We start from the raw sequence: 24,149 nt of genomic DNA, 5'->3' as shown, positions 1-24,149 counted from the left end.
CTTTCGTGATGCTTTTTGCTTTTTCAAACCGTGGGCAAATGCCCGACACTGATGGGGCAATGCAGTGGTTACTTGGCTGAGTCGGAGTTGGTCCCCTTTTTAATTTTCTCAAGGATCAGCAGGCACGGGGTGCTTCCACGAATGTGGTGGTGTGAGTTAGTCTGGGGGGTTTTCTCTAGGTATGTCTGTGCCAGACTTTGCTTACGGCCATGGGCTTTTCTGTGTGACTGATTTAAGGGAGAGGAAGAGAAGAGAGAGAGAGACAGACATTGATTGGCTGATGCGTGCATGGATGCGTCTTTGGGTGATTCCTGTATGTGCCCTGAGCCGGGATCGCACCTGCCACCTTGGCCTTGCTACAAACCAGTGAGCTCTGTGGGCAGGGAGGGCTCCACGGACTTTGCCTGACTTTCCCCGACTGTGTGCTGGGTGTCTTCGTGTTACTTGTGAGTTTGTCCTGCACTGACAGTATACGGCTGTGTTTCCTATCACACGGGAGGGCGACCTGCTTTGCCCGTTACCCTCCCTGCCTGCTGGGAGAGACAACCTGGCCACTTCGGGGAGTCATTTGCATTGTGTCCGTCTGCTGCCGCCGTGTGGCGTCTCGCTGTCCTGTGACTCAAAGTGCTGAGACGCGTCTCCTCTTGTCCCGTCCTTCACCGTGTCTAGGGGACGTTGGTGAGCCGACAGATACTGAGTCACAGTCACACCCGACGCCAACACACTGCTGTGCGTCCATATGGCTGAAGGTCCCACCTGCGTCTCGTGCACGGCACTGGAAATTCTCTTTCCTCCTTGTCTCCCCCTCTGCACACCTTGTCAATCGCCGAGCCCGTGGCGGCGGTTGGTCAGCAACACCTTCACCTCCGCAGAGTGCGGCTGGGTGTCTTAACTCTTAATAACAAGTTGCTACACACCACAGGATCATTTTGAGTCATTTTGGCTGGACGACCAGGGTGTCCGGTACACAGACGGATCACCGTTCCTATAGGGCCAGAACATCAGCCGTTCGAGAGGGGTGGTCCGTGCCCCAGCCTCCTGCCTGTCCTCTGTGTGTGCTCAGCGGCCCCTGGGTTCTTGTTTGCAGAAGCTTTTTGCAAATCTTGGTCTGGGGGTGAGCCAGGCAGGAGGAAACGTCCACTTGAGGTTCAGAGTCGAATCGGAGGGTCACCACTCGGTGGAAGTCCCCAGTGAGGGCCTGGACACCCGTCCACGTGCTCTTTTGGAGAGAGCAGGCTCCCCTCTCAGACCTGATGCACCTTCGTAAAACCAGCGCAGCCGTTTTGGGAATGACAGAGGCTCCTTGAGTTCCAAGCCACCCCTGCCCCAGTTCTGGGGGAGGGCGCCGCACTCCCGCTGGAGGGGAGCGGCCCAAGCCGCTGCCGTCAGCACCATAGGGCCCTGCAGAGCCTCCGGGGCGCCCCGGGCGGATGGGAGGATGCTGACGGTTGTGGAATTTGTAGCCTGGGGTTCACCACCTCGGCGCTGCGTTAACCCTTTGAGGACGTGGCGGTGGAAAGGTGACTTTGGTGGCCGGCAGACGGAGCCTGACGTGCCCCATCGGGCGGGCGCAGAGCATGAAGCAGACGTGTTGAAGTGGCAGGTCACGCTCTCTGATGTTGTACACGGCCGGGAAGGCTTCTGTTGGGTTTGACAGGGAGCAGGGAGGTGGCCGCTGTGTACTGTGGTAGTTTGCAGTGACCTTCAAGTGTCCTTTGCAGCTCATTTGGCAGGTCATGGGCATTAGAAAGGGAGACGTAGGTAGAGGCAGAAGGAACTGGTTGCCGTGGCTGCTTCAGCTGAGGTTCTCACTTGCCTGGAACTCCCACTTCCGAGAGCAGTTGCTCTGCCTCAACTCACCCCAGTCCGGCAGCTTCGAATCTGCTTTCTGTCCCTCCGGATCTGCCTTCCACGGCAACCCCCACAGCACAGATGGCGCGGCTCTTCCACGGAACCGTCCCCTAAGGGTGCGCCCGCAAACAACAGTTGGTGGAACCGTATCACCAAAGCCCCTGCATTGAGGGTGTCGAAAGTAAATATTCATGAGAAAAAGCCGCAAAACAGCAGCCACCCCAGCCACCACCAGCTCTCACAGCTCCGCCACTTCTGGGGTCTCCTCGAAGTCCTCACTTCTGTAGACTCTTCGCCACGCCAACCCCAGGCCCTTCTTCCTTGAACTTGGGGATGAGTTTTTGGAAGTTCTTCTGGTGCGGATGTGTTTACGTTAAGCTTTTTGCCAGTGCGGGCTGGAGGGTACCTGGGCACCGTCCGCTGGCGGGACTCACGGAATCTGTCCCGGGAAGCCTCGTGAGAGGAGCTCGTGTCACGGAATTGGTGTGTTTTCCTCGGGAAGGCAACCAAGCACTAAGTGAAGAGAGCAAGAGAGGCTCTGAATGCAGAGAAAGGCGGCCGCCCCCTGTAATTAATTTTTTGAAAGGAAAGAAATTTAAATGCTTTGCCCCTGGGTGAAGAGAATTTTTCATTAGATTTTGCATTTTCTGGCGGTTCTGGTACAAATGGCCTCTCATTAACGTGTCAATCACGGTACTTATTCTGCTTCCTTTGTGATTCTTGAATCGTGCTTCCTTCTGTTTACGGGGGAGATGGGCGGACAGGACCGAGGAGACGGCCGGAGCTCGGTGCGTGCCCATGAGCGTTCCTTCTGCACGGGGAGCTGACCCAACTTCAGATGCCTCTCTTTACTCGGGAATTCTCCAATTCAATGAAAATTGAAAGTGTTTTTTTAACTGAGCAACGTCAATTTTTTAAAAAATATTTAAGTATAGCTGGTATGCATTAAGTATAGTTGGTATTACATTAGTTATGTTAGTGGTGTGGTGATTTGAGATTTTTACATGTTATGCTATGATCGTGCTGCTAATGGTCGGAATTCACGTCAGCGTGGAAACTGACCACAACATCATTAACTGTATTTCTCTTCCCCTTTTCACCCATTATCCCCTACCCCCACCTTTTCAGGGACCATCCCCTCGGTCTCTTTAGACGGCTCTGGTTTTGGTGTACTGTGTTCATTAGATTCCACAAATGAGTGGAATGACACGGTATTTGCCTTTCTCTGGCTGACTTATTTCACCAAGTGTAATACCCTCTAGGTCCTTCCGTGTTGTTCCAAGGGGCAAGCTTTCACTTGTTCTTACGGCCGATTAGGAGGCCGTTGCATGTATGGGTCAGAACTTCCTGTGTTAAGTCTTGCATTTTTGTGCTTCTCTGTCGCATCCCAAGTTTCTGACTTCTACGGACTGGTGCGTGTTTAGTTCCCACGCACGGTGCCCCGTCCCCTCCACTCTCTCCGGTCACCCTTCTGCTGCCACTCCAACCTCTCGTCACTTCAAACGCAGAGCTGACCCTCCTCATTTCCCAACGCCAGGAATTAAAGCGTGAGGATGGATTCTGCTCTGTGAAGATAAAATGCAGTCACTCTGCCCTACAACCCGACCACACTCTCTTTTGAGGACGGCTGTTTTCTGGATTTTCATTTGTCTCCGTTGCTCATAGTTTTAACACATACTTAGAAATGGTGTTCTTTTCTCCAGATGTGCCTTATTTTCACTGCGGCCGCCGTACCCCGTTATACAGAAATGGTCCTTGGTGAGAGAATAACCCCGGTTGCTTTGGCGAGGGTCTTGTTCGGTGCTCACCGCCTGTCTGGGGGTGGGCGGCGGAGCTCCCGACCGCTCCCGACCGCGTGGAGCTCTCGTGGGAGCTGGACGGAGCGTGCGTCTGAATGCCTTTGCCGGGGAAACCATGCATTGTTTCATTTCCCGATGCCTTGAGCATTTGACAGTCTCCTGCTCTCCCGCCTGAAAGACCCGTCCCAGGGGTCTGGAAGCATTTGCAATTCAAGAATTGCAAACTGTTTGCAATTCAAGAGGCTGTCTATGACTCTTTTCTGAAATCCAACACTGGGGAAGAGGTCTCCCAACCTTGTTTGATTTTTGTCTTCCTCAACAGCCGTTCAAGGATGGTGGGTCACATTCATCCCACATGAGTGTGTCCCAGGAGACTTCCCTCATCCTCCTCTCTGGGCATGGGGTCAGTTATCCCGCACAGCCCAGGCCCTGAGCTCCCTGTCTTGTCACGTCCCCGGTCCCACTGGCCTCGTGTGCAAAAGGCAACACCCGGAGCTCCTGAGAACTCCGTCTTGCCTTCCTCCTGGCCAGGACCTGCTCTCCCACCGCCAGTCCACAGCCTTCCGAACTGAGGGCTACGGGTGTGCATCGAATCTGTGGGTGGTGTTGGTTTAAAAGTAACATATAGACGGGACTGCCGACGTCTCCCTCCAGGGCTGGCATGATTATTCTGAGACACGTTCAGGTGTTGCCGACCCGCGAATGATGCTTTGTTAGGGATGCCTATCGTGGGCACGATTTCACCGGCCTTTGAATAAGTGCGACTGACTGCCTGTCGCAACAGGGTGCGGAGCATTGCGTCAAACTCCTGGGCTTCTCGTCATCAGCACAACGCAGGGACCGAGAGGCCCAGCATGCCCTGCGTGCCCGAGAGACCCCCCTGTGGTATTGCTGCCGTGGTTCAGCTCTGGGAGGGCGGTGTCCGACCCTCCACCGCTGGTTCCACCAAGATTTTGAGGGTTTAGATGGATCGAGGGCATTGCAGGCTGGGTCCAGATTTTAGGGCCGCATCTGAACACTTTGTTTAAAAAAGTAGATTTATTGGAGTCCTGGCTGGGTGGCTCAGTTGGTTGGGGCGCCGTCCCATAGACCAAAAGGTTGCAGGTTTGATTCCCGGTCAGGGCTAGTGCAAGAGGCAACTGATCAATGTTTCTCTTTCTCCCTCACTCTCTCTCCCCCCCCTCCTCTTCCTCCATCTGTAAAAGCAATTTCCAAAAAAGGTGTAAATTTACTTAAAAAAATTAAGTTCATTGGGGACAGTGGTTCATAAGATGCTCTAGGGTTCGAGTGTAAAATTTGATGACACAGCATCTGTATGTTGCATTGTGTGCTCAGCACCCAAAGTCCGGTCTCTTTCCGTCACCCCATATTTGGCCCCCTTTACCCTTTCCTACCCCCCACCCCTGTTCCCTCTGGTGACCACCCTACTGTCCTCTGTGTCTGTGAGTTTTTGTTGGTTTTCCTTGTTTGCTTATTTTTTAAAAGATTTTGTTTATTTATTTTTAGAGACAGGGGAAGGGAGGGAGAAAGAGGGAAAGAAACATCCATGTGTGGTTGCCTCTTGTGCGCCCCCTGCTGGGGACCTGGCCCACAACCCACGCATGTGCCGTGACTGGGAATCGAACCGGCGACCCTTTGGTTCGCAGTCCACCAAGCCACCCCAGGCAGGGCTCCTTTCTGCTTACTTTCTGCTTTCACTTTCATATCCCACCCATGAGTGAAGTCATGTGGTCCTTCACTTCCTTCTCCTATGAACGCCCTCCTCAGGACCTGTAGGGCCCACCCCTCACGCCCTCCACCCCGTAGGCCTGCTCTTGTTGCCGAAGGTGCTTGGCCTCCACTCACACTGACCCCAGTTGACGTCACCAGAGCTCTGCTGAGTCTCCTGGAGTGGCCAAAATGTCACATTCGTGCCTCAAAGAGCTTCAGGTCTGACTAGCTCCCACCAGGACGTCCTGGTGCCACGGGTCCAGAGACCCATCAGCACCGAGCGTGGGAGGTGATTTATCATCTCTGGGAGGACCCTGCTGAGCCCGTGACAGGCCTCCTGTGTGGTGATCACGGGGTGTGTGGCCGAGGACAGGTCGGGCCCCTGGGCTGCCGGGGCTGGGACCGCAGGTGGGACAGGGTTCTGACGCCCAGCTGGTGGATGACCTTGGACAGCCAACGTCCTTGGAGACGCTCCGGGAGGAAGTTTATTTTAAACAGAATCGTCTAACGCCTGACTCACGTCCTGTGACTCATGCCCTATGATTTCCTTGGAGACGGCACAAATTTGCCAGTTTCCCTTGTTTCCCGGGGCCCACGAAACCAGGCCTCGCTGTCTGCATGACCTCCCGAGAGCGTGGATTTTCCGACAGAGTCGCACCAGCGTTCAGGGGTCCTCATGGGCATTTCTTTGACGTTCCCTGCTGCGTGGCTGAAGAACAGGGTTTCAGTGTCTTGATTTCACTGGTGGCCTCGGGGTTGGGGTTGGGGAAGTCTCCCCCAAATCCTAAATGCACAGCTGTTGGTGGAAGAGTGGGTGTCCTCACAGCTCAGCAGAAAGCTCAGCCCGCCCAGGGCTGGCGTGTCTGCTGATGTCGCCTCCCACTGGAAGATCCAGGCTGAGTGAATTGATTGGTGTTGTCTTTGAAAAGAGGCCCGTTCAGCACCCGCGTCCTTCTCCGACCCCGGCACAGGCTCCAGGCCGGGGGCCCTCATCCAGAGGGACAGCACTGGCAGCGTCGGACGCCGGGGAGCGCAGTCCGGAAGAGTCAGCCGCTTCCTCCGTGGGGCGGGCATTCGGGGCCTTTGGGTGGTGAGCACGGAATGTGATGTCCTTCAGCCTCATCCGAAGACCAGACACCCGGGCCACAGCCTCCCCACGTCCATGAGACTGGATGTTAGTTGAATGGCGTTTCGTTCCGCGTCTGCCACCAGTGTGGTGGCCTGTGTTCTTCCCTTGATTGGAAGCTTTCAGGAGCAACAGTGGGGAGTCTCATCGCTGGCCGAGCCAGGGTCTCCTGAGGTTGGCTATTGACGGGAAGCACCGTTTTTAACGCATTTCTTTTTATGAGAAGCGGTCGTTTGTACTCAAATACTCAGACACAGATGGCAGGTATTCTTATCTACTCCCCAACGCAGATAAGGGCCGGCCGTCGGTCTCATTTGGAATGACATATATTTGCCCGTAAAAGTGTCTTTGCTTTTCTTTTGAATTTTGGTCTTACTGCGGTGGGAACACGTGACGTGAGGTTTTCCGTCTTACACAGTTCAGTGTGCGGTACAGTTTGCGGGTGAGGGCTCAGCAGATGTGTCCGAACTTCCCTGCACCCTCCTGCCACGGCAGGGCTCACCTTTGCCGTTCCTGGTGGTCCCCACTGCTTGGCAGGTTGCGACTGCCCCTCTTCAAGCGCCTGCTTGCACTGGGTGTACAAACCCAGCGTCCGCACGGCTGAGCTTTCACAGGGCTTCCCCGAACGGGCAGCAGGACAACCTGAACTGCCTTCCACGGGACGAGGGGCAAGAACAGGGCCCTGTGGCTCCATTGCCAGCGGTGAACACGGGCCAGAGCCACGCCGGCTGTGCCGAGTCCTGCGGCAGTTCCGTCAGCTGTGCATGAATGACAGCGGCCAACTCCTGCGTCCGGGCCAGCCCAGGCGTCCCTGACTTTCCCAGAGGACTGGCACGGCTCGTGTGCTTGTCAGCTGGCGAGTCGACGCCGTGACGCTTATGATGCTCGGGGCCTGAGGAGTAAGGTCAGGCTGTGGCCACGGGCACACGAGGACACATGAGTGGCCTGCACCCTGCCAGGCCCTCAGTCACCCGCCTGCACAGCTGCTAGAAATAGAAGCAGCCCCGGGACAGCCAGGGAAGACCAGTGTGAGTGCAGCCTGACCCAGGGGAAGCAGGGATGTTTGGGATCGAGGTGTTTGGGGTCGCTGGGCCGGGCCCCCTTCCCACCCCCCAGCACCACCCGGGATGGTCAGGAGGTAGACAGGGAGGGGGGAACCTACCTCTCCAACAGCCTTTATTGTGATTTCTTTAGGAAGAAATGGGCAGGCACAGTGAGAAGGCTTAGCTGCTCCTGGTTGACTGGTCCCGGTCTTGGGGACATTAGGAAGAAGACTGGGAGCCCAGAGAGTAAGCGCTTCATAGAGCAGAGCAAGGCCGTGGCTTCGCATTTGACAAGCTCTCTCACTGGCCAGTTATTTAATTTCTAGAAGAATTGCTTAGCCGTGGGAGAGGCCGTCCCTCCAAGGTGAGCAAGAGCCCAGGTGTCAAAGCATCAAAAACACAGGGGGCAAAAAAAAAAACCCCACTAATACAAACACCTCCGTGTGTTGGAGATGATGAGAAGCTCGTGGGTCAGGGATGCGCTGAATGTGGAGCATGAAAGATTGGAAACTGATGCTGGGCTTTGCTTGTGAGGAGCTTCGACGTGAGGGCACGGCTGAGGACTGAAAGAGCAGAGGTCGTCCTTGGAACCACAGGGCGAAGGAAGAGTGAGACCCGGCGTGCACGGCTGTTCCCGTCTCCACTGAAGGCTGTAGGAATCTCTTAGGGCGGCCATAATAAGTCACAGCGAATGGGAGGTCATACAAAACATAGGGATTCACTCTGTCCCATCTTGGAGACCAGACATGTGAGGCCCAGGTGTCCCAGGGCCGTGCTCCCTTCACAGGCTCCAGGGAGGGCCCTTCCCGCCTCTTCCAGCTCCGGGGGCTCCAGGGGTCCCTGGGCTGGTGGCCATGTCCCTCCGTCTCCCTGTGGCTTCCCCCCGTGTCTGTCTCCGAGGACACCAGTTCTTGGGTTTAAACCCCACCCCGAGTCCAAGACAATCTGACATCCTTGACTTTATCATCTTTTAAGACCCTGTTTCCAAATAAGGTCCCACCCACAGGGAACTGGAACCTGCCTTTTAAGGGCACCAGGCAACCCGCTCCCAAAACAGTGTTGAGTTGGCGGGCAGAGGGGTCATCGAAGGACGTGGCCATGCAGTGGTTGAGAGAGTCAACACCCATCCCGGTTCTCACTCAGTCTCACCGGCCCTATTTCGCTCCTTCTCCCTGTGAGAAAGTGGAGGAAGGGGCATCTTCCAATGCCCACCGTCTCACACTCCCCGCCACCTGCCCGGAATACCAGCTGCACCCCCCACGGATGCGAACCCTGAGTGCGTGGGTTACGAGACATTTACAGGGAAGAGGAAGCTCCTCCTTCTTTTCTGGTGTAAAAAGCACTTCCTAGAACTGGCTCCAACCTTGTTCCAAAGTCGCTGGAGGCTCCGCCATGAGAGACACCCACCTCGTGGGCTTTGCCCGAAGAAGCTGGGGTCATGCCCACACGTGGCCCCCATTTCCTGGCCAGCCTCCAAGCCACACTGGAGGCCCCCAAGTCCCAGAACCAGGGCCAGCGCGGAGACACTGGGTAGCCCTCCGTGAGGGCTACCACAAAGATGACAGGACCTGGTGCCCCCCGTGGCCAGCATAGATTGCTGTGGTGAGCGGGGGGCAACCTGTGTTTATGGCCCTGGCAGCTGCACAGCTTGGGGTGTGGTCTCCTCTGGCGGCTTTGGGTGGGCAGCTCCTGGACGAGCAGCATGTCCTTCTCTCAGGAACTTCTACAAAACGCCACTTCTGAGGCCCCACCCCACACCTGTAAGGGAAAACCTCTCAGGGAGGTTCGCACCTGCATTTCCAGAAGCGCCCCCCCAGGTGGCCCCGTGTGCCATCCCCCCTGGTTCCTTACTCCTCCAGGGACAGGACTGTGTGTATTCCCTGCCGTGGGTGCTGGGAGCACCTCCAGGCTGTGCACCCAGGCAGCCGCTTATATTAACTGAAGCACAGAAAGGAAGGCTGGTCTGGACTCCGCCAGGGGACAAAATGCATGCAGTACGGAGGAGGGTGTGCTCCTCATTTCCCGCTCTCCCTCTCTGCCAACTCAACCTGGCTTTTGTTTTACTCAGAGGCAATTAACCTCATTGCGTGATAAATGTTGGCGCAGATGTGTGGCATAAGAAGAGGCGTCATCCGCCGCGAAATGCTTTTCATAAAGAAAACCCACAGGGGCCGGCAGGGAAGGAGCGAGTGACTGAGCTCGGCGCCTGCTGCAGATAAAAGTCCAGGAGCGGCAGAACAGTCTTCGGAGGCAAAGAACGGGAACAAACACCAGGGCCGAGCGGGCGGGCGTCACGTGAAAACGAAGAATCAAGCCCGGTGTTAAAAAAACACCCCGTGTTCGGTGGCTCAGAGCATCGTCCAGGAGCCTGGAAATGATTCCCCCACTGATGTCAGCTAAGTGCATCCCCGTGGAGCCCTAATAATAACACAGTCCATGGAGAAAGGTTTGGGGCTGAGCACGCACGCCCACAAGCAGCGAATTAAACATTCATGCACCGCGTGTCCTTGTTTGGAAATACGGCAGGCGATGAAGGTGAAACAGGAAAGTCACAGATACAAGTGTCTCGCAAAAAAGCCAGCTTCGATCCAGAGCCAGGGTAGTGTTGTTTAAGGACGGTGGTTCTTGGCCCACGGGAGGACTTCGGGTTGAAGGCCGCGTCTCGGAAATCGTGTGCAGGTGAGCACCTGTCCCCGAAGGATTAACCTAGCCCAGGATGAATGGGAGCTGCTGGTTCCGGTGGGTCCGTTCTGCGCCCTCAGACGGCCCTGCCTCTCAGAAATGTGTCTGTTTCCTCGGTGGTGGCCGTGGCCCATGCCCAACCGTCTCTCTGCTCACTGTGAGGTTGAGGGTAGCGCATTGGGTCACGGGATATCGGCTTCCTCTCCAGAGAGGCTGAAGACCAAGTCAGCCATGTTTGTGGGACTGACCCGCCAGTAAAAACCCTGGACAGCCAAGCTCTTTCGGGGTCCCCGGGTTGGCGATATTGGGGCCCAACTCAGGTGGCAATTCAAAGGCCCCCTGGACCACTGCCATTTTGAAAGAAAACTTAGCCGTTGAACACTCTCGCTAGAGTTCCGAGGAAGAACACCCAAGGTGGTGGGCCACTGCATGAAACCGTGGCAGCCCGGGTACCAGCCCGGGGCGGGCAGGGAGCACACGGCGGCGGTCATGCCCCAGAGTGGCAGCTGCGTGACGATGGGTTGCATGTCACACACACAGTGTGGTGTCCCCGCTTTGCCCCCGTGGGAAGCTCCAAGTGTTTGTCTGATCTCTTTCCCCTGACATCCCACACACCGTCACCCAGCCAGTGACTCACCGGGCCAATTAGCAACCTAATTTTAAAAGCGCCGTGGAAAGATCACCGCACACACCACACTGCTGTGCCCGTCTCTCTCCTTCCTGACATTTCTGGCAGAGCAGTGTTGACTCAGCGTCTCCTCGCGCCCGGGGCCTCCCCGGGACTCCCCAGGCCCTCCGTGTGGCCTCCTCTGCTTTCCCGCCACCTCTTCCCTCTCGTCCGTCCATCATCCTCTTATGAAATGAAAACAGGAGTTGCGGGGTGCACCAAAGCACGGGGCACTCACTACCACAGAGAGCGGGTGGCTTGTCCATGCACCATTGCCATCAGGGGGACGTCCTGAGCTCCACGCCAGGTTTTTCCACGTTGAGGGGCCGCAACCCAGTGTGGAAGCCAGGATTCCAGCCCACGGTGGGGCATCTCCCGAGCTCTCCTCCCAACCTCCGTGCCCTGTTGCCCACTCCGTTGTCTCTACAAGGGGGTCCTTGGGGGGCTCCCCCCTTCCCTCCTTCTCCTCTTCTTCCTCCTGCACAGTGTGAAAGGCCCCACGGCACGTTCTTCTGTCCTGTGTCTCCTCAGCAGGTTTTGCCGAATTTCTCCTCTCGTGGTGACTTCCGCGGCTACGCCTCTGGAACCAAGCTGGTGGCCTCTCACATCCTTGGCTGCAAAGTGCCTCCCGCCCTTGGCCTCTTGCCCTTGGGTGGTTCCGCCTTTTGCATCCCTGGCACGTGGACGGACACGTGGTTTGCGGAGGCTTCGGTTCTCCGCATGGGCACTGCCCTCGGCTGGTGGCTGTGTGGTCCGTGGTTTCTGAGGATGGTTTCACCACCGGCGTGAGGCCTTGGCTGCGTGGAAAACAGCAAAGGCAGCCCAGGAAAACAATCCGACTAAGTTAAGCAGGCATGCTTGGGGTGTAGCATTTGAAAGTCGCGTTGACGTCCCTGGAAGAGTTAAATGCCCAGAGGTGGTATCGCCATGCTGTGCTGATATAAAGGATGACACGCTGTACATTGGGCCCTTCACAGCTTAACTTTTGAAATGATCCAAACACTCCCATCCAGGTTTCAGGAGGTTCTCCGTCACCGTGTCTTTGTCCCAAGGTGGGGGCTGTGCATATGTATTTTGCTGTCCGTTTGCCGGTTGTTGGTGATGTGGTGGCCTCAGCAAGGTGTCCCTGCTGTGAACTGAACCACCTCTCCCGTCCCTGTCCCCACCCCTCTGGTGTTGGCCCTGGGTCCAGCCTTGCCCACGCAGGGGGCGCTCGGTGCTGACGGAAGTGGATACCTGGGTGGAGACCGGCATGGCGCCTGGGCTGTGGGACCCAGAGGTGTCACCAGAAGGCACATCCATACTCCGCTTTGCAGTGACAGCGGTTCTGATTTCTGAATTCATCGTGTGCCTCTTGCCTGAGCCCCAGCGCCTTGCCCCCTCGCCTGCAGAGATGTGGGGCTCCGTCTGTACCTGGGAGGGGAGATGCAGAAGGAGTTGTGGGAAGGAGGCAGTGTGTCCCTCATTTGCATTCTTCTTGGAGAGGGAAGTCCAGGGCCTCTCCTAGGTATCCCGGAGCGGAACTCACAGTCCACCACACAAGGGTTTCCATCAGTCAGCCCTGGCTGCGTGGCTCAGCTGTTGGGAGCCTCGAGCTGTACACCCAAAGGTTGCAGGTTCGATTCCTGGTCACGGCACATACCTAGGTTGCAGGTGTGATCCCCAGTCAGGGCCGTAAGGGAGGCAATTGACCGATGCTTCTTGCTCACGTTGATGTTTCTCTCTCTCTCTCTCTCTCTCTCTCTCTCTCTCTCTCTTTCTCTCTCTCCCTCCCCTAAAATCACTAAACATAGCCTCAGGTGAGGATTATGAAAAGGGAAATCAATGAATCAAAGTGAAGAGCCGGCACTTCAGCAGGTCAGCACTTATAGGGTTGCTTACCTCCGCACCTGGACCAGACAGGGACATTTAAAACCAGCGCGGCTTCCCGTCTGTGCGCGCTTGGAGAACGCAGCGCGACAGCCCCGAACGCCGCCTGCTGTGCGCACAGCCCCGGCTGGCGGCGTGGCCCTCCCCTGGGGATGACAAATTATACCCCCGCGTCTCAGGGGAAGCCCTTACAGAAGTGAGGGCAGCACCTTCTTGCCAGGGCTGCCCGAGCGCATTACGGGTGCCCACAATTGTATCTCGCGTGGCGGCCGAGGTTTATGCGCTCTCCCCTGAGCTGCTCTGACTGTAGAGGCTCCTGGTGTTCTGTGCCAGCCTGCAGACGGGGAGGAACTGCCCCCCTGCCCCACAGAGGCACAGGTCTGCCGTGCGCTGAATATGCACCCCTCCCAAACTCACGCCGGGGGCCGTGACCTTAGCAGAGCGGGTCTTTGGGACAGATGAGGGATTAGGGGGTCCCCTAAAAGGGGGCCCTCCTTATGGGCTGAGTGTCCTTAGAACAGGAGACTCCAGAGAGATTGGTCTCTGTCTCCTTCTGTCTCTCTCTCTCTGCCACGTCACACGCAGCAAAACACAGTTTGTCGCAGGTTGGCGGCTGGCTGGATCCGAGACCACAGAAGGAACGACGGAATCCCGTTAAAACGACATTGGCCCTGGCCCGGTGCCTCAGTTCACTGAAGCACGGTCCCGCACACCGGAAGGTTGGGGGTTCCATCCTGGGTCAGGGCGCGTACCTACATTGCTGATTCTCAACAGCATGTTCCATTCCCAGTCCTGTGCTCATCCGTCCACTCGTTACCCCGTCTGCCTTCCTGTCACCTTTGCAGACAGCTCTTTGGGACACAGGGTGGCTTTCAGCGCCGTGCAGAAGTGACTTTGTCCTGTTTTGACACCCACAGGTAGGAGGCCCCCGACGTGTGAGACAGCTCCTTGGGGGCGCCAGCTCCGGCTGCATTTTAAGCAGGCTTTGTGTGCTTCTTTAAACTCGGGTCGTGGTGGAAAACGGCTCGGAACCAATCACCTCTCTCTCGAAATTATCTTACGTTTTTTCCTGGTGTTCAACACAAGTGCTTTGCCTTATCCCAGTGGAAGCTTATTTGAAAATTGACAGCTGCGTAGTGATTTTTTATCTGCTTTCTGGGGCCGACGGCAAGCTCCTGCTTTCTTCTCCTTCTCTCCCCTGCGCTGCCAATGTCAGGGAAGAAACCGGCTCCGCGTTTTCTGCCCGGGCACCGAGCCAGCCAGCGTTGGGCGCGATTTCCTGTTGTTGGAAGGTCTGGAGGAATTTGCTAACAGACCCCCGGCCCCCGCCCCCTTTGCCGAATGCCGAAGCGTCGTCATTCCTCCATTTCTTGCAGACTCGTTGGTCTGATTAGTCCTCATTTCCTTGATTACACATTATAATCATCGGCCCTTTCTCAGAAAAGCATTCATTTCCTTGGGATGCTCATATTTGAGATATAAATCGAACATGTTATTAGTGCAGCGAGAAGTGGGAACCTATAATTTAGAAATCTTCTTCGCGAGACCAACGTGGCCGTGGTTTTAAATTTGCATTCGTGGCCTCGTCAGGCATGTTTACCCGCGCCCTTGTAGAATGTGGCTTGTCTCCTTCGGAACCGAGACGTGTAAGAAATCTCAGTGATTCTCATGCGTCATCGTGAGCGAGCTTTGGGGCCAGAGAGCACGATCCAGTCGGTCCCGTTAATGTCTGCGTCTTGAATTTTCCGCGTCTCGTGTGAATCAGGCCGAGCCTGCTTTATTTTTCTGATGATTTGCAGCCCTTTTATTTACTTCCTTTTTAAGTGTTTTTAAATATGTTTCGGTTCCAGTGCTCGCGCCATGGGAAATCAAAACCAGTTGAAAATGAAAAAGAGAAGACAAATGGTATAATGTTAATTTAAATTTCACCGCATAGTGATGGAACATTTAGGCAGCTTACGAAGTGATCCCCCGCCCAATACGTCTGGTACCCATTGGTCAGCGTACGTGGGCGCTGTGCCGTTATCGACTCCATTCTGCATCCAACGTCCTCATGTTTAATCCTCACTTAAACAATGTATCATCAGCTTACAGTAGCGTTCTCTTTTTCACACACTCTGACTGCAGTGTTTTTTTAAAAATTATTATTAATTTTTTTCTTTTATTGATTCTAAAGAGAGGGAAAGGGAAGGATAAAGAGAGGGCCCAACCGGCCACCCAGGCGTGTGCTCTGACCGGGATTCGAACCTGTGACCTTTCGGTTTGCAGGATGACGCCCGAGCCAGTGAGCCTCACCAGCCACAGTGGCATGTGGTTTTCCAACAGGGGTACCGTTTGGTTTGTCTCATGGCCGCCAGCTGAGCCCACGCCCCCTCTCTCAAGCTGAGCCCCCAACACTCTCCACAGGACAGACAGTGTCCTGTCCAAGGTCAGCGCGGCTGCCTGCACCCCATGCGGCTTGCCTTGCATCTTCTTGTTCTCAGGGACAGAGCTGTGCGGACCTCCCATTGACAGCGTCCGGCTTGGTCTGGGGGCTTGTATTCCCTGTGCCACGTCACCCGCCCGGTCCTGGGGATGTCACGCCCTGTGGAGGGCAGGGCCGGGGTTGGGGACCGGCTCCTGTGCGGATGCAGACAGCAGGTGTCACGGCAACACTGCGCAGAAAGGGAGCAAAGCGGTGAGCCAGGAACTGTTTCCCCCAAAGGCAAGAAAGAAGCACGTTCTGACGTTTCAAACCACCCCGGCACGTGGCTGGGGCTCTGGAAGCCGAGCGTGAGCGTCCGCCAGGGCTGTTTGTCAGCGGTTCCAGGCCCCAGCAGGTGCGAGGGCTTCCCTCTGGTGTCCCCCCCTTGCGCGTGCTTGCAGGGAAAACCAGCCGGTGTGTCGGGGACTCCCACCCAGATGGCGCCGTTGCAGAGCCGCGAGTCCCGGCTGCGAGCCGCTCGACTGCCTGGTCCCCGGTCTCTCACAGGAGGAGGCTGTTCTAGGTAGCATGGAAACGAATTGCTAGGAAAATGGATGCTAATCACATGCAAAAGGGAAGCTCCCTGTGTGGCCTTTTTTTTTTTTTTTTTAATCAGCGGATTCAGCAAACGTAAAATGAATGTTTTTTCTTTTTTTCCCTAAACACTTCTTGATGATGTCTGAATGGCCAGCTGGCAGGATGGGGCTGGTGTGTTGAGCATGCTTTGAGGTTCTCTGACCAGGGAACGTGCCACCCCCTCCTCTGTATTCCGTTAAGGAAAATATTGGCGATTTTGTCCTCGGGGGTCATGTCATCGGGCACACATTGGGTCCATTGTTGCACACCAGAGGAGCCGGGGAAGTAGATTTTGTGGAAATTATTCCTTCCAGCCCTGGCTGGGGAGGTTCAGTGGGAGCCCCGTCCTACACACCAAAAGGCTGCGGGTTCTATTCCCAGTCAGGTTGCAAAGCGAGCAAACCGATTCATGTTATTCTGTCCCATCCGTCTTTTTCTCTCTCTGTCTCTCTTTCTCCCTTCTTCTCTCTCGAATATCAATGAATACAACCTTGGATGTGGGTTAAACATAAAAACAAACAATCAACCAATAAAACTGTCCCTTCTGAGGGAAAACTAAGACGTACATTTGAGAAAATACATCATCCCAGGGAATAATTTTTGAGCAGCTCTCGGCCGCTGTGATATTTCAAACAATGTTTCAGTGATCCTAGAGCAACAAAACCTCACCCACGCGTCCACCATGGAGGCACATGTCACCGTGGGCGCTTGTCCTTGGTAGGGAGACACCATGCTGTCCTGTGCTCGGGGGTCCCCAGACCACAGACGTCCATGGGAGCGTTTCATCGACAGCTCGGCTTGGAAACCCAGGACGAGCCCTCAGCAAAGCAGATGCTACCACCCGAGGACCCCCTGGCAAAGTGCCCCCAGCTCTGGAGGCGTGTCTGGTCTGAGTCGCTCTCCCCAGCTCAGGATTCCTCCCCAAGCTCGTGCGGTTGTTGGGGGGCACTTAGGGCTTAGAGGCTGCAGGTCTGAGGTGCTGACCTTCCGGCTGGCTGGCGGCCGCGGGCTGTTCTCCGTCCGGACTCCGGCCTGGAGCTGCCTCCTCTCACCCGAGCTCTGTCTTCAAGGACAGCAGGAGGCTGTGCATCCGTCTAGCTGGCTGGCGAGAGGAAGTCCTTGCCCAGGGAACTATAGTCAAGGGATCACATCACATATTGCTTGCTGATAAAGGAACCCCATCACGGGGCTGACACCCCAATGTCTGGCGTATGCTATGGATGAGAAGCCAGTCACGGGCCACCCCCTTGCGTTTAAAGAGGGGGTCCATCGTGGTTACTGGCTGAGGCTCCCGTTCCGGCACATTCCTCCTTTCTCGGGTCCACTCTCAGCTCCCCGGTGGGATAGAAATGAAGTTGTTTAGAAACCAGCTCTGTGCGCACGAGGAAGGTAACCCGGCGTTTCTGTGTCTTTCAGTGGAGTTTTTATATTGCGATCTGGCGTCTTTGGAGTCCGTCCGCGGGTTCGCGCACGAGTTCAAGGAGAAGAAAATTCCTCTGCACGTGCTGGTCAACAATGGTGAGTCCCGGTGAATTCTGGGGGGTCGGTTCGGACAGACACGTGAAACCCCAGCCCCGTGAGAGAAGGATTTGCGGAAAGCAGGAATTTCCGGGGGAATTCAAGAAAACGCATGCTTATTGCCTCATCAGCTTCGTTTCATTCGAGTGCTTGGCTTGCATTACGAGAATCATCCATTTTAACATATTATTTTAAAATGATGGTGTGATACTAGGCTGTGTTCGTCTGGTGTTTTCACGAAGGCGTATTAGGAGCGTGCTGAGGACTAGGTGTGTTCACAAGAATTGTCTTGTCGAACCTTCAGCAAGTCCTCAGGGCCGTCGTCCACGTTTGGGCTCAGCTCTCTCTGGACTTCTTCCCGCAGGCAACATGCCTCAAACACACACGTGGGGTCGCTGTCTCCCGTTCTCCGTAAATACAGAGAACCCAAACTGTCGTAAATGTGCCCGAAACGTGGCTGCCAGTGTCATTCGGCACATTGTTTTCAGACTCGGAGGCCAGACGGACACGTGTGAAGGAAACACACTATTCAATCGGCACAGTGGACGGGATGCACACCCACCAATTAGTGGGTTACGGCCGTGACACTGGACCCTGGGGATGGGGAAGGTCGCTGGGGGTCGGCAGAGTTCCTCAATCTTCTCTCCAGGACCCTCCTCCTGAACGTTACCTCCTCCTGCCAGCGTGATGGGTGGAAAAGAGATGGGTTGCTGGAACCCACTCCGGTGAAGAATCACAGGCGTTAAATTCCGTCAGAGGCCACGCCAGCTACACTCTACAACCAGAGCTCCCAAGGAGAGCTAGACTGTATGCTTCTTTTTCTTTCATATTTTTTAAAGATCTTATTTTTTACAGAGAGGGGAAGGGAGGAAGAAAGACAGAGAAACATCCATGTGTGGTTGCCTCTTGCACGCCCCCTACTGGGGACCTGGCCCATAACCCAGGCACGTGCCCCGACTGGGAATCGAACTGGCGACCCTTTGGTTCACAGCTTGGTGCTCCATCCACTGAGCCACACCAGCCAGGGGTCTTCTTTTATTTTGAAGTTAAATTTACTGGGGTGACAAAGTTAATAAGATTATGTCGTTTCTGGTGCACAATTCTGTCACATATCCTCTGTTCATTGTATCGTGTGCTCACCTCCCAAAGTCTAGTCTCCTTCCACCACCATTTATTGGGCCCCCTTTCCCCTTGCCGCCCCCACCCCCTTCCCTCTGGCGACCTTCACACTCTTGTCTGAGTCTATGAGTACTTGTCTTTTTTGTTCATTTGTGGTTTTCAGTTTTATATCCCACATATGAGTGGGACAGGATTCAGAGCTTTTTCTGTCTGACTTATTTCGCTTAGCATGATGTTCTTAAAGAGACCGATGACGATTTCGCCAATGTGAAGTGTTTGAGACAAGGAACTATTTTTACATTTGCCAGCGCGACGAAAATAGCAGCAGACCGCCTCTTGCTGGCTCTGCGAGCTCAGGAGCGAAGCTGGCAGTGGAGTCAACGCAAGAGGAATCCGTAGCCAACCTCCTCCCGAGCTGGGTCAGCGTGTACAGGTTTTTCACACCCCAGTTTTATTTCTCTAGTTTCCCAGCCCTGCTGTGCACACGAATCAGTCTTTAATAACGGCACCGGACGTACGTTTTTCTGTTGGCAGAATTTCTTCCCCTAACGCTAGTGGATGAAATTCCCGAGATCGAGAGTGACCCACAATCAGTTTTCCTAGTCCCCAAAGTATGGCAGAGATGCTTGCCTGCCTTGATGCTTACAGAACCAAGTTTCCCTTGAAGAAGGCCCTTGTTCATTAGCTCATTCGGGAAATCAGCCCCCCTATGCCGAGCCCAGGGCGTGCCGAGGCCAGGGAGTGCCACAGCGGCAGCCGGCACTGCTTCTTGGTCCCGCACGCCTGGAAGAGCGCAGGAAGCCGAGGTCCCGCTTCGGAAGCCGAGGCCGCGGCCAGCTGTGGGCAGGGCAGCAGCCGTTGTGAAAGCATGCTCTCCCCACACCACTGTTTACCCAGGGAACACGCTCGGATCGAGCCTGAGAATGTCCCAAGGCACCTTGACCTTGCCCTTGGCCGAGACGTCGCCCTTGTCAAATTCTTAGAATCGGGCTCCAGGAGTTTTGCCCTACAATCTGGCACCAGCACTTGGGTGGAACACGCATCCCCGCTGGCATCTGTCCGACCCGGCTGCACCCAGGCCTTGTCACGTCCACGATCGCTGGGAAACGGAACAGACACGGAACGAACAGGGCACTGGAAGCCTTGGGGATACTAGGGGGTGGGTGTCCTTCAGCTCCTGTGACCGCTTTTCCCTGACGAACACGGACATGCACGAGGCCAGCGGCTCAGACCCAAGCAGGTGCGATGCCAAGGGGCGTACCTGGGTCAAGGTGTGTGTGACCGAGCCCCCTGCCTGTTTTCTCAGCTAGCCGAGCACGGCGCGAGGGAGGATCCCGGGGCGAGGGACAACGGGCATCAGCCACCCCTGCTCCAAAGGCTCATCCTCAAGTGACCACACGGCCACTCGACCAGCCTGGTTATTAACACCCTACAATTTGACTGTGAATTTTTATTGAGCCTTCCATCCCCTTCCAACCAGACTGAAGCCTTAGGAACCCGCCCCTGCTAACACCTCAAAATTCAATCAGCAGCCCCATGCAGCCCCACGTCCCCTCCCAACTGCCCTACTCATTTAAGGGGGGGCATTTCCAGTGAATTTTCATGTCACAAGACTGCATGTTGCTGGCTTCTTCCCCACTCCCCCCCCCCACGACAAGGCTGCTTAATGAAAAATATATAATTAAGGCATGCAGATATTCCAGGGACCCCCCCCCCCCCACAACCCCAGGGGCTCCAAACCACTATTTCCTTTTTGTCGGCAACGCGGGTAAACAGGAATTTGTATCTTTTTGGCCCCCAGTGGGGAAGCCCGTGCAGACGTGCGGGATGGCTCCCTCCTGTGGCGGGAGGTAGGTACTGCCAGGCATCCCGGCTCAGTGGGGATGGTCGACCAGATGTCCTGCACGCGGCTGTCACAAAACATGGTCCCAATTGTGTCCATCTTCCCCAAAGATGCTATTCTGGAGATGGAAGCAGGAGCTACATGCTCTTCCAGCTACAAGCACATTTACATATGCAAACGTGCACATAAACAGAAATACATATGCATATCATATGCATACGCTAATACGCAGATCACATGCAAAATCACATGCCTATCCTATGCATGCCAGATAAAAAGTGTGCATGTTTATACACCGATGCACAGAAAAAATGTGTGCGTATATGGGACTGCATGTGCCTGTAGGAGAAAATACACATATACCCAAATACACATATAAGATACACACACGTGTGTATACATAAAAGTACGTATGCACAGAACAAACGCGTACCCATGTATACACACACATCCGAGCAAGTTGGCCTGCTCGAGGTGACGCTACGTCCACGGCTGCGTCCCGCTCACGCCTCCGTGGGGAGACCGGGGGTCTGGGTGTAGCTAGGCTGCACGCGGCAGGGAGGGGGCGCTCCAAACCTGGGCGTGCTCACGGGATGGTGTCCCGTGCAGCTAGTCTATGTGAACACACCGGCCCGCATGTCGCACAGGGCACCGTCGCAATGAATTAATTTGGGGGAATCCCATAAACAGGGGCATTGTGGCAACACGCCCACCCGTGGACCGCTGGACGTCAGAACCCCAACAGGGCAGGGCTGACCCTTCATTCGTGCACACCGCTGCACTCCCCAGAAAATTAACTTCCTCAAGGCACACCTGGTAATCTGCCCTAGGATGTGCTCATTTTGCGTGCCTGCTGCCATTTTATCATGCTCGCCGTTACCCTGATAGTTCCACGCACTGAAGGGCAGAGATGGAGCGTGGGAAAGTTTTGCCCCACGACGGACAGAGCAAGAAAAGCAAAACCAGGACCATCAACCGCTGGTTGATGGCACCAATTCAGCATTGACAGGAATCCCCAACGCTGGGCTGAGTAACAAACAAACCTTACTCAGAACCAAACAGCTCAGCTGCGATGCAACCCTGCGAGCTCACCTTTATAGACACAAGTGCCCACCCCCAGTCTCCAGTTGGTCCATTCTCATGCAAATGAGGGCTCCAAATCCTCGTAGTATGATTGGTCCAGAAGGCCCTGTCCTGATTGGTCAGAATAGAGCTCCCGTGAGAGCTCAGTAAACAGGCTGGTGAGGGTATAGCTGCGCAGCTCTGATTGGTTGGCGAAAGCCTAAGTGCTATTGGCCGAAATAGAATTCCAGGAACTGCTTTATAAGGGCTGCTCAGTGCAGGCTGCTCCCTGGCGCCCGCGGTGTGCAGATGCCCATATGCAGAAGTGGCTGCGAGGCTCTGCTTTGAAATTCGAGCCCAGTGACCCCTCCGGAGGAGGTGTCTTTTTCTGAGGCTGCACAGTCCCAGGAAAGACACCTAACAGCCAGGGCCACAGACCGCCCTGCTGGAGCAGGGCTGTTTCTCCGCCCCCCACCCCCGAGGATGACTTCTGCATCTGCTTCCCTCTCACGCCCCCTCCATCCCCTCTGTCCCCAGCCGGCGTGATGATGGTCCCGCAGAGGAAGACCGTGGACGGATTTGAGGAGCACTTTGGCCTGAACTACCTGGGACACTTTCTGCTCACCAACCTGCTCCTGGACACCCTGCAGGAGTCGGGATGCCCCGGCCGCAGCGCCAGGGTGGTCACCGTGTCGTCGGCCACGCATTACGTCGGCGAGCTGGACTTGGGCAACCTTCAGAGCAGGTGGGTCTGTGCTCCCGGAGCAGGCGGGGCGTGGTTGCAGGCGCCCTGCCCCGGGCGACGCCGCGACACGCAGGGCAGAGCACTCCCCATCAAAGCAGCATGGTGCTCGCCACCGACCGTTGTTTTATAAACCATCTCGCTGTGATAATTGTAACAATATTTGTGAACTGTTTACTGGTTTGCAGTCCCACGTTTAAATGCATTATCCACATGCACCCGTTACCACGTTGGAGAAAGGCTTGTAGATAACCACTCACAGGGCTGCCTCAACTTACCGAGCTGTGGCGTGCTGCCCGGTTGTTATTGTGGAAATGCAATGTTAGGTGCACAGTTACACATCGCCGCGACCTCAGATTAAAACTCTGACCGCAGTCGACAACATCGAGAACTACCCGCCCCCTGCAAACGTGGTCGGAAACAGCCGATCCAGCATACACTGCGGTCCCCCAGCGAAGAGGAGGGCTCACGCACTAGTCCGTACACTGACAGGACAGGGCGTTGCCTCCTATAAAAACAGCTGAAGGTGAAAGAAAGATTTTGGTGCCGTCACGTCCCATCCCTTCGCCCCACAATTAAGACGTGTTTAAGTTCCCACTCCTGGGACCTGGGAATGGGGCCTTATGTGGAAACAGGGTCTCAGCAGATGGGATGAGGGAAAGACCTGAGAGGAGGTCGTCCTGGGTCAGGGGGGCCCTGCGTCCAATGACAGTGTCCTGAGAAGTGATAGAAGAGGAGACGCAGACCCAGACGAGAAGCCACCTGGAGACGGAGGCAGAGACGGGAGGGACGCGGCCACCACCCCAAGGACGCCTGGAGCCCCCAGAACTGGAAGAGGCGGGAAGGCCCCTTCCTGGAGCCTGTGGAGGGAGCATGGCCCTGGGACACCTGAGCCTCAGACGTCTGGTCTGCAGGACGGGGGAGGGTGAATATATGTGGTTTTAATCCCCCAAGTGCGTGGGTCTCTTATAGCCTGCACCAGGGTCCTAAGGGACATCCGAGGTCTGTGGGACTCTGGGAGGTCCACCCCGTGGAGACTCTCAGCCCAGAGGACCAGGAAGACCTGGGCGTCTCCCCTTAGTTAGGAGCCCGAGGGAGGTAGGGAGCGGCTGACTTCCTTTTGCAACACTTCTCTGTTCTCTCCCTTTCTTTTGTCTCTTTAATTCCCCGCTGGCAAACTCCGTGGTTTCCAGGGGCACAAATCCCTAGCAAGATGTGCCCCATGACAGGTGGTCTCCACAGCCACTCATGTCGCTTCAAGGACGCACCCCGGGAAGCCAGCCTTCCCGTTTCCCCAGACTCATCACGTTGCATCGTAATCCCCAGAGTCCAGTCCTCCTGCAAAGGGGCTTGTGGGGAATAGGGCCGGGTCTGTCCCCCGCAGGGGCCACGCTTGGAGTCTGCAGAGAGCGTGCAACCAGCAGATGTTCCCAGAATTCAGCAGGGAAATGACATTGCAGGGCATACGTGTCCGGTCACGCCATGGCCGGTGAATGTATTGGTCTTTGTTCCTTTAAGCAGGAATGAGTTTAAAGACTAAAATCGTACGAACGCAGGACAGAACGCAGATGTGCGTGCGCCTGGCTCTCGATTCCTGCAGTGAGAGGTTCTGGGGTCTCACACAAAACCCCGACCTTCGTAGGGAAGGGGCCCAGGCGTGAGCGTGTCGGGAAGCTGCTGGGAAGCAGCCTCTGTTTGGTTAGTTTCCTGTCCATCCAATGACAGGTGTTTCGTTCTATCGTTTTGTTTTAAAAAGGTTTCTGCAAAGGGGACGAGACCATCTCTTTTTTTTTACTTTTTGAAAAAGCTTTTCAATGATAGTCGACACGCAATATGATTTGGCATTAGTTTCAGCGTTGGGCCCACTGGTTAGGCAGGTGTATCCGTTACAAAGTGACCCCCCGATAATTCCAGCAGCTACAAGGCCCCACACGCAGTTACAACAGTAGCATTGATGACATTTGCCGTGCGGGATTTTACGTCCTGTGACTATTCCATAACTGTCCGTCTGTGCTCATTCCCTCCCCCTGTTCCACCCAGCTCCCCCCGTCCCCTCCCCTGACAACCGTCAGTCTGTT

The 24,149-nt window shown here is 55.4% G+C and overlaps 1 protein-coding gene across 1 annotated transcript in view; it reads left to right on the top strand.

The window, feature by feature from the left end:
* Positions 1–24,149, top strand: part of LOC139440582 (polyprenol dehydrogenase-like) — a 52,712-nt gene that overhangs the window by 24,733 nt on the left and 3,830 nt on the right. The window contains exons 4-5 of the mRNA XM_071220378.1: positions 17,204–17,305; positions 21,867–22,074. Coding sequence (XP_071076479.1) covers positions 17,204–17,305; positions 21,867–22,074 — 310 coding nt within the window. The remainder of the gene's footprint in view (positions 1–17,203; positions 17,306–21,866; positions 22,075–24,149) is intronic.

The sequence above is a fragment of the Desmodus rotundus genome, chromosome Y, assembly GCF_022682495.2.
Source record: "Desmodus rotundus isolate HL8 chromosome Y, HLdesRot8A.1, whole genome shotgun sequence".
NCBI lineage: Eukaryota > Metazoa > Chordata > Mammalia > Chiroptera > Phyllostomidae > Desmodus > Desmodus rotundus.
The sequence above is the reverse complement of the archived record's forward strand: the minus strand, read 5'-3'. Positions and strand labels throughout refer to the sequence as shown.